Source organism: Oncorhynchus mykiss, chromosome 2 (assembly GCF_057628025.1).
Source record: "Oncorhynchus mykiss isolate SJ-2025 chromosome 2, ASM5762802v1, whole genome shotgun sequence".
NCBI lineage: Eukaryota > Metazoa > Chordata > Actinopteri > Salmoniformes > Salmonidae > Oncorhynchus > Oncorhynchus mykiss.
In genome coordinates this window covers 70,049,317-70,059,728 of record NC_143023.1, presented here as the reverse complement: position 1 = coordinate 70,059,728, position 10,412 = coordinate 70,049,317, and the positions used below count along the sequence as shown (strand labels likewise).

The following is a 10,412-nucleotide window of genomic DNA, read 5'->3' as shown; positions in this document are numbered from 1 at the left end:
CATTACACCTATTGGCTGTGCTGCTCATGCATTGAATCTGCTCCTCAAGGACATCATGGCACTGAAAACAATGGATAAACTCTACAAGAGAGCCAAGGAAATGGTTAGGTATGTGAAGGGTCATCAAGTTATTGCAGCAATCTACCTCACCAAGCAAAGAGAAGAATAAGAGTACCACATTGAAGCTGCCCAGCAACACCCGCTGGGGTGGTGTTGTCATCATGTTTGACAGTCTCCTGGAGGGGAAGGAGTCTCTCCAAGAAATGGCCATATCACAGTCTGCCAACATGGACAGCCCCATCGAGAGGATCCTCCTGGATGATGTATTTTGGGAGAGAGTGGTAAGCAGCTTGAAACTCCTGAAGCATATAGCAGTAGCCATTGCACGGATTGAGGGAGACAATTTCATCCTGTCTGATGTTCAGACTCTCCTTGCAGATGTAAGACAAGAAATCTGTGATGCCCTGCCCACTTCACTGTTGCTCCAAGCAGAGGAAACTGCAGTTCTGGTATACATCAAAAAGTGTGAAGACTTCTGCCTGAAGCCCATACACGCCGCAGTGTACATGTTGGACCCCAAGTATGCTGGCAAGAGCATCCTGTCTGGTGCAGAGATCAACAAGGCCTATGGTGTCATCATTATTGTCTCGCCACCTTGGACTGGCTGAGGGCAAGGTTCTTGGCAGTCTGGCGAAGTACACTTCCAAGCAAGGGCTTTGGGATGGAGATGCAACATGGCAGTCGTGCAAACAAACCTTATCAGCCACCTGGTGGATGGGACTTTGTGGATCTGAGGTTCTTTTCCCTGTTGCCTCCATCATCCTCCAAATCCCATCAACAACAGCCGCCTCAGAGCGCTACTGGTCCTTGTTTTGGAACACACACGCCAAAGCACGCAGCAGGCTGACCAACACAAGGATTGAAAAACTTGTGGCCATCCGGGAATATTTGAGGCTTTTTGAGCCTGACAACGAGCCATCCTCAAGGTTGGAAAGTGACAGTGAAGATGAGGCCTCAGAGTCTGATGTTCAAGAGGTGGACAATGAGGAGGTCCAGGGAGAAGACATGGAAGCCTGAGAGGAAGACAACCAAAGCTTTAGTTTCTGGACTATTATTTTACAGATGTATATTGAAAACGTTTTTGGGATGGATCATTGTGGATCATTCAATATTCCCTATCTTTTGTTGTTCAGTGAAATCATCCAATGTGAAGAGTCAACAAATTTAATTGAAGTTACATTCGTAACTAAATTGTTTTTATTTCTATTGGAAGGATTAAATTATTTGTAATTGTCTATTTATGATAAGGTAAAAGGTTTGTTTCTGTCTCCGTATGGTAAATATATCCAATGCAAACAACATCTACATTTAAATTAGTTAATTAATTTACATATTTCCGTTAATTCCCATATTCCCATGGAAAGTTTCCATCTCTAAATATCCTCCAAAATGTACAACCCTACCTGCATCTTAGACACTTTTTTGCAAACATACACTCACACAAAAACATCCACACAAGCCCACACACACACGTAGTCTCTCGCACACACACATAGGACCATGTCAGGTGCTCAAAGCCTGGTTCCTCTCTAGGTTTCTTCCTAGGTTCCTGCCTTTCTAGGGAGTTTTTCCTAGCCATTGTGCTTCTACATCTGCATTGCTTGCTCTTTGGGTTTTGAAGCTGGGTTTCTGTGTAAGCACTTTGTGACATCTGCTGTAAAAAGGGCTTTATGAATACATTTGACTGACATACACCTCCGCTCACACACACAGACTCACACACACTCTCCGTCTTCGCTGCTGTCCCATGTATGTAGAGACATTGAACACTGGTCACTTCACATTCATATACTGTATAGTGCTTAGATATACTCAACGGAGCTCACTCTAATATCTCTATTGTTGTGCACATCATTCAAGGTAAAGTACAAGTCAAAACATTTGGACACACCTACTCATTCCAGGGTTTTTATTTAGTTGTACTATTTTTTACATTGTAGAATCAAATCAAACTTTATTTGTCACATACGCCGAATGCAACAAGTGTGGGCCTTACCGTGAAATGCTTACTTACAAGCCCTTAACCAACAGTGCAGTTCAAGAAGAGTTAAGAAAATATTTACCAAATAAACTCAAGTAAAAAATGTAATAAAAATTAACGCAATAATATATCAATAACGAGGCTATATACAGGGGGTACCGGTACCGAGTCAGTGTACAAAACAAATGGAGGGGGTGTCAATGTAAATAGCCATTTGATTAATTGTTCAGCTGTCTTATAACTTGGGGTTAGACGCTGTTAAGGAGCCTTTTGGTCCTAGACTTGGTGCTCCGGTACCGCTTGCCGTGAGGTAGCAGAGAAAACAATCTATGACTAGGGTGACTGGAGTCTCTGACAATTTTTGGGACTTTCCTCTGACACCGCCTATTATATATTTCCTGGATGGCAGGAAGCTTGGCCCAGTGATGTACTGGGCCGTACGCATTACCCTCTATAGCTCCTTGCGGTCAGATGCCGAGCAGGTGCCATACCAGGTGGTGATGCAACTGGTCAGGATGCTCTCAATGGTGCAGCTATATAACTTTTTGAGGATCTGGGGACCCATGCCAAATCTTTTCAGTCTCCTGAGGGGGAAAGGTTTTGTTGTGCCCTCTTCACGACTGTCTTAGTGTGTTTGGATGATGATAATTTGTTGGTGATGTGGTCACCAAGGAACTTGAAACTCTCGACCTGCTCTTCTACAGCCCCGTTTATGTTAATGGCCACATTCTGCACTCTAATGCACATGTCATCCATACTGGTAAACACAAGTGGCAACAATCAAATACAAATAGAGAAGACATGTCATTGATTGAACACAACCACTCAAAATTGATTTAGCCTGTTTCAAATGACGCGACACAACCAATACACGCCAGTTCAGAGAGCAAATAGGTTGTTGAAGGTGGGAAGGAGAAAGTCTGAGAATGGATAGAAGAAACAATGTGAGAGGACAAGTGCGTATGCGAGGTGGGTGACGAGGAGGAAGAGGAGGGCAAGAAAGAGGAAGAGGAGGACGAAGAGGAAGACAAAGTGGAAATATCTGATGAAATTCAAGCAACAGTTATAGACCATGTTCTTGTCCATGGACTGACAATGAGGGAAGCAGGACTTAGAGTGCAACCCAATTTGAGACGATTTTCTGTGTCCATCATAGTAAGGACATTCAGAGAAGAGAACAGGTACAGGATACTACTGTATTTTTGTAATTGCACATTTACTGTACTTCACTATATGCAGCTGTTTCAATAGACATTTGTAAAGTTAATCACGGTATGTATTGTACTGCATGAACATGTTTTGTAACTGCACAACTACTTTATGTAGAATTGCAAGGCTGCCACATGCAGGTGGAAGGACAGCTATATTCACTCGGGAGCAAGAGGCCGTTATAGTTGGCATGGTCCTTCAAGATAATGCAATACGACTCAGAGAAATCCAGGAACGAGTGATACAAGACAACACACACTTCCAGGGAATCGAAAGTGTGAGCATTTCCACAATGGACCGTGTCCTCCATCGTAACAGGATGCGAATGAAACAAGTATACAGAGTACCTTTTGAGCACAACTCACCAAGGGTGAAAGAACTGCGAGCCCAGTATGTGCAAGTAAGTGTACATTCAGAAACATTTACTGTAATCCAGATTGTCTACAGTACTAACACATACTATGTGAATTACATTACTCTTCAGTACATACAATGTACTCTACAGTATATGTACTGTCTCTGTACGACATACAAAATCCTACATAGGGTATATTGTATTTCTACACAGACAATATTTTACTTGGAATCCTTGGACAGACCCCATGAGTTCATCTTTGTCGATGAAGCAGGCTTCAAGCTAACAAAGAGGAGAAGGAGAGGCCGAAACATGATTGGACAGCGGGCCATTGTTGAAGTCCCTGGTCAACGAGGTGGCAATGTCACAATCTGTGCTGCTATTAGCAACCATGGTGTTCTACATCACCATGTTACACTCGGGCCATGTAACACCCAGCACCTTCTAAGATTTATTGTCAATCTAAGAGATATTTTATTTGAGCAGCGGGTTCAAGAGCAGCAGGGTCAAGAGCTAAATGAGAATCCCATTCCCACCTATGTGATAGTGTGGGACAATGTCAGTTTTCACCGAGCTGCTCAGGTAAGGGAATGGTTTAACATCAATTGGGCAGTTTATGAACTTGTACTTCCCTCCATACTCGCCTTTCCTGAATCTGATTGAGGAGTTTTTCTCCTCTTGGAGATGGAAAGTGTATGATAGACAACCCTACACCAGAGTAAATCTGCTGCAAGCCATGTATTTAGCCTGTGGTGATATAGGTGAGGAATCACACAAGAGGCTTCTTCCTTCGTTGCCTCAGGAGGGACAATATTGCTTGTGATGTCGACAAAGTGCTCTGGCCTGACCCAGCCCAAAGACAAGAAGAAGCACATTGATCACATGTTTACTCCTTTGATTTTTGTCCCTTTTAGTTTTGTATACTGTAGTACAGTACATTGTAGGCTGTATACTGTACAATGGACAAATTGTATGGCCCTGAACATTGTGCTTTCCATTTATTAACAGTACTGACTGCTCAATAGATTTTGACTGGTTTCAGGTTCATATCAACAAAGAACAAGAATTACAGTATCACAGAGACAAATGACAAGTTTGTGAGATGCAGGGTACAGTACTGTAAAAATAGGGGTACAAGGAGGAGGAAGAACAAAAAACAAAATTGTAAAGAGCAAAGCAGAGTAGTAATTTCTGATCAATTTTGAGCTACTATGATAGAACATGTTTTCGTTCATCAAAAGACAATGACGGAAAAATATGAATATTTCTTTAGATTAAAAATGTACTTCTCCCTGAGAATTGTATGTTTTGAACAATGTGTTTTCTATTTTTTGGTGTATTGTTAACTGACTGCTTGAGAGTATATATTTTTGATCACTTTGATTTTGTGCTTGATTTTGAACACATGTAAAACTGTTTTACCTGTGTTCAGGTAAGGCGAATGTTTCATTTTGCGAGAGGAGTCAGAGGTTATGTAAATAGTTCTTGAAGATGAGGTTTGTGTTTAATGTTTTCAGGAAATGGAGCAAGGTTTCAGAAATTGTGTTTTAGCAATTGAGAAAAACTGTAATAATGAAGACATCAAAATGATGAAATAACACATATGGAATCATGTAATATCCCCCCCCAAATTAATATATTTTTTTTTTATGTTTTTTTTTTTTACTTGTCTTCACTATTATTCTACAATGTAGAAAATAGTGAAAATAAAGAAAAATCCTTGAATGAGTAGGTGTGTCCAAACTTTTGACTGGTACTGTATATCTTCATGTACATTCATCCCCTTCACACGCGCACACTGTTATTTGGATTATTATTATTTGGACTGTAATTTGGATTCATTCTGATAATTCCTGGATTTATTTTCCTTTTCTCTTGACTTTTTGTTTGACATTCTACTGCATTTTTAAGGAGCTGGCTACTCAATTATTTCACTGCACCCGCTATAACATCTGTTTAAGTGTATGTGTCAAAGAGGTAATATGTATGGTTGGAGTGTGGATAGCTGGTGACCAGCGTTTGACAACAGTCAGTTACACACTGGTGGTTGATTGTTTTACTTAGCTGTGTCCTGTATGAATCAACCCCTGACGACATGCCAACCTCGTGATGGAGGAATGTTTATGACTCTATACCTCCCCCTCTGTAGTGTTTGCCCTGGGCCCCCCAAGGCTAAAGTGTTTTTGTTTTTCTTTACCAGTTTTTTTTTATATAGAGGGAAAAGTAATTAATTTAGAATCATTGCTTTCAAAGCCCACACAAACACTGAACTTACAGCATATGTTTTCATGGGTCTTAAATTGAAAAAAAAAAACAAAGACCTTTGTCAATCTGGTACAAAACTAACTTATTAGAGAACTAGTGGACCGGGACCCAGTGCACCAGTTTAACTATTAAGTACTCGGGTCAGCAGAGTACTTTTTGCTAACAGCGGAGTTGATTATGTTACAAATTATTCACCCATCTTGTTAAAAACACTGAGCCATTACAGTTTTGAACCTGCATTGATCTCTGTGTGGCCTCTGTCTCTCAGGCCCAACCCTTTTCTCACACAGTTACTCTGCCCTCTTTTATCCATTTCTAATCTTCAGTCAGTCTCACTAACATCTAGAAACAAACACAAGAAATAGTCTCAAGGAAAGTTGGTAGGAAAACCTACATTGTCTGCAACGTAAGAGATACATAGATGGTTATGAATGGGGAAAGGGAAAGTGTTTAATAGTACAGATGTGCTGGGTGCAGATGTACTGGGTCTGAAATGGAGAGAGAAAGTTGTGTCAGGGATGCTTCTCTTCCTGATTGAGGTTGTCAAGTGGCAAGAATGAGGTACAGGGAATTGAATGTGTCTCATAATCAGAAAAATCAGAATGTGTGTGTGTGCGTGCTTAAGTACATGTGTGTGTGTGCACGAGTGTGTGTTTGTGTGACAGATTTCTGCTATTTAAGAAATGCAAATTCTTTATCTTGTGATCAAATCGTACAATACTGAGTTAAGTGTTGAGTGCTACATATGAAGCCATAGCATCCATGTAGACTACAGGAAGACTATGAATCATGCATTCCAATGAGTTTCACCCCTTGTTGGGTAAGGTGCCTTACCAGTGTCATAAATACTACCGAGTGGACACTCACCACAGTAAAGGAGGGTGTGTGTTATATTAAATAGGTCCTTTGTAGTGGTTAGTCTTTACGAGTGGTCCTCTCAACTGTTTCCTGCTCAATTCATATTAAAAAGTTCCTGACTGCAAATTCATAACATGTACTGCATCACAAGCACTGCATATAGAAATCCTGTACAGAAATCTTACATCTTAGAGGAGAACTGCACCTTTTTTGGCTTGCTCCTCAAGAAATGCATGGCATGACAGAAGCCAAATGTGAGTTGGCTTGGGGGTGTGGTTTGATGTGGGTGTTTCTTGGTTGTGTCCTTGCCACCATCAAGACTCACCCATCTGTCAGAACATTGACCGCAGCTGTTTCCCCCCACTCAATCACCACAAACAAACCTCCTGCAGGTTGAGTTCAAGAACTACAGGCAGATGTATGGTGAGATGCCGGAGGAAGCTTTGAATAGGTCAGTAGCCTACAGAGTAATATGAGAAGAATGCAATTGCGGAATTTGTGTAGATATTCTAAACTAAGTGTTTTGATAACTTTCAAATGTAGTAAAATGTCCATGTAGAATTAACAACACTTTATGGGGTGGCAGGTAGCCTAGCGGTTAGAGCATTGGGCCAGTAACCGAAAGGTTGCTAGATCGAATCACAGAGGTGACGAGGTAAAAATCTGTCGTTCTGCCCCTGAACAAGGTACTGTTCCCAGGCCGTCATTGTAATGTTCTTAACTGACTTGCCTAGTTAAATAAAACAAACAAATAGATATAACACCATAGAAACACTGCCAATATAACAATGTGCTCCTTTCATTGTCATTCCCAGCCAATACAGATACTGTGCCTATCGGCATGTTGTCTGGTGGTAATGGGGCTACCTTGGAAAACATGTCAGGGTGGTCATACCTTCCTGTGCAGTGTCCTGTATACAACAGGAGTGTATGTACCTAATTCTGTCCTCCCCATCGAAAACCGTTGGTGAGCAGGCAAGAGGCGAGGCTGGAGGTGAGGTCTTTGCCAGATCCCTATTGATGGGCATAGCAGCGTTGCCCCTCATCAAAGATACTGGTTGGTCACACACACACACAGAGCATTGACTACATTAGCATTAGTAGTGGTTATGATCAACCTGATCACCTTTCTTTTCACTTCAGATATCATAACATGTAAAGTGAAATAGAATGGTGAACACAGTGATCAGGCTCGACATTATATGCATCTAATAAGTAGAAAATAAGCAACAAATAATTGCAGTTTACTTAAATTATGTTTCATGTAATCAATTAACATTAAAAGAGATAGCAATATTGCCATTACTGTGACAAGCAAAGTTCGTCAAAAATAGCTAGCAATGCTAATGTTAGCTAGCTATAATACAGTGCCCCTCTCAATCTTTTGAAATCGTGTTTCCAAGCCAAATGTATTGAGGTAGGCTAACATTAGCCAGCTAGCTAGGTAGCTAGCTAGTTAGGGTAGGTAGCTAGCTAGTTAGGGTTGCTAGCTAGCGAACGTCAGCTATGCTAGCAATGATAGTGATAGGAATGTTCCGTTAATTTTCCTGAAATTTTACATGGAAAGTTAAGCCCCGGAACTTTGGCAATTTTGTTTAAATTCATCAAAAAAGTTAGCTTATTGGAAGAAATTGCTGAATGTCCTTCACCCAGCATACACCCCTCCAGCCAGACATGCTTTATCTACTCATTTGTTGGATGTAGAGTTCAACAGAGTTCAAGTGAAGATCAAGAAAATCATAGAGAAAGCAGACAGTATTGCAATCATCTCTGATGGGTGGTCGAATGTTTGTGGGCAAGGAATAATTAACCACATCATCTCTGAAGCTCTGAAGCAAGCTTCCAGAAAATTGGAACGGAAATGGCGCCACACCAAACTGGAAGTCTTCCGACTAGCTTGGAAAGACAGTACTGTGCAGTACCGAAGAGCCCTTACTGCTGCTCGATCATCCTATTTTTCTTAACTTAATTGAGGAAAATAAGAACAATCCGAAATTCCTTTTTGATACTGTCGCAAAGCTAACTAAAAAGCAGCATTCCCCAAGAGAGGATGACTTTCACTTTAGCAGTGATAAATTCATGAACTTCTTTGAGGAAAAGATTATGATTATTAGAAAGCAAATTATGGACTCCTCCTTAAATCTGCGTATTCCTTCAAAGCTCAGTTGTCCTGAGTCTGCACAACTCTGCCAGGACCTAGGATCAAGAGAGACGCTCAAGTGTTTTAGTACTATATCTCTTGACACAATGATGAAAATAATCATGGCCTCTAAACCTTCAAGCTGCATACTGGACCCTATTCCAACTAAACTACTGAAAGAGCTGCTTCCTGTGCTTGGCCCTCCTATGTTGAACATAATAAACGGCTCTCTATCCACCGGATGTGTACCAAACTCACTAAAAGTGGCAGTAATAAAGCCTCTCTTGAAAAAGCCAAACCTTGACCCAGAAAATATAAAAAACTATCGGCCTATATCGAATCTTCCATTCCTCTCAAAAATTTTAGAAAAGGCTGTTGCGCAACAACTCACTGCCTTCCTGAAGACAAACAATGTATACGAAATGCTTCAGTCTGGTGTTAGACCCCATCATAGCACTGAGACGGCACTTGTGAAGGTGGTAAATGACATTTTAATGGCATCGGACCGAGGCTCTGCATCTGTCCTCGTGCTCCTAGACCTTAGTGCTGCTTTTGATACCATCAATCACCACATTCTTTTGGAGAGATTGGAAACCCAAATTGGTCTGCACGGACAAGTTCTGGCCTGGTTTAGATCTTATCTGTCGGAAAGATATCAGTTTGTCTCTGTGAATGGTTTGTCCTCTGACAAATCAACTGTAAATTTCGGTGTTCCTCAAGGTTCCGTTTTAGGACCACTATTGTTTTCACTATATATTTTACCTCTTGGGGATGTTATTCGAAAACATAATGTTAACTTTCACTGCTATGCGGATGACACACAGCTGTACATCTCAATTAAACATGGTGAAGCCCCAAAATTGCCCTTGCTATAAGAATGTGTTTCAGACATAAGGAAGTGGATGGCTGCAAACTTTCTACTTTTAAACTCGGACAAAACAGAGATGCTTGTTCTAGGTCCCAAGAAACAAAGAGATCTTCTGTTGAATCTGACAATTAATCTTAATGGTTGTACAGTCGTCTCAAATAAAACTGTGAAGGACCTCGGCGTTACTCTGGACCCTGATCTCTCTTTTGAAGAACATATCAAGACCATTTCAAGGACAGCTTTTTTTCCATCTACGTAACATTGCAAAAATCAGAAACTTTCTGTCCAAAAATTATTCAGAAAAATTAATCCATGCTTTTGTCACTTCTAGGTTAGACTACTGCAATGCTCTACTTTCCGGCTACCCGGATAAAGCACTAAATAAACTTCAGTTAGTGCTAAATACGGCTGCTAGAATCCTGACTAGAACCAAAAAATTTGATCATATTACTCCAGTGCTAGCCTCTCTACACTGGCTTCCTGTCAAAGCAAGGGCTGATTTCAAGGTTTTACTGCTAACCTACAAAGCATTACATGGGCTTGCTCCTACCTATCTCTCTGATTTGGTCCTGCCGTACATACCTACACGTACGCTACGGTCACAAGACGCAGGCCTCCTAATTGTCCCTAGAATTTTTAAGCAAACAGCTGGAGGCAGGGCTTTCTCCTATAGAGC

General features: G+C 41.0%; 1 protein-coding gene across 1 annotated transcript in view; it reads left to right on the top strand.

The window, feature by feature from the left end:
- Nucleotides 1-263: 263 nt before the first annotated feature.
- Nucleotides 264-10,412, top strand: part of LOC149985212 (uncharacterized) — a 33,343-nt gene continuing 23,194 nt past the window's right edge. Inside the window, exons 1-4 of the mRNA XM_090215373.1 lie at nt 264-323; nt 3,026-3,222; nt 3,368-3,650; nt 3,819-4,016. Of these exons, the coding sequence (XP_090071499.1) occupies nt 264-323; nt 3,026-3,222; nt 3,368-3,650; nt 3,819-4,016 (738 nt within the window). The remainder of the gene's footprint in view (nt 324-3,025; nt 3,223-3,367; nt 3,651-3,818; nt 4,017-10,412) is intronic.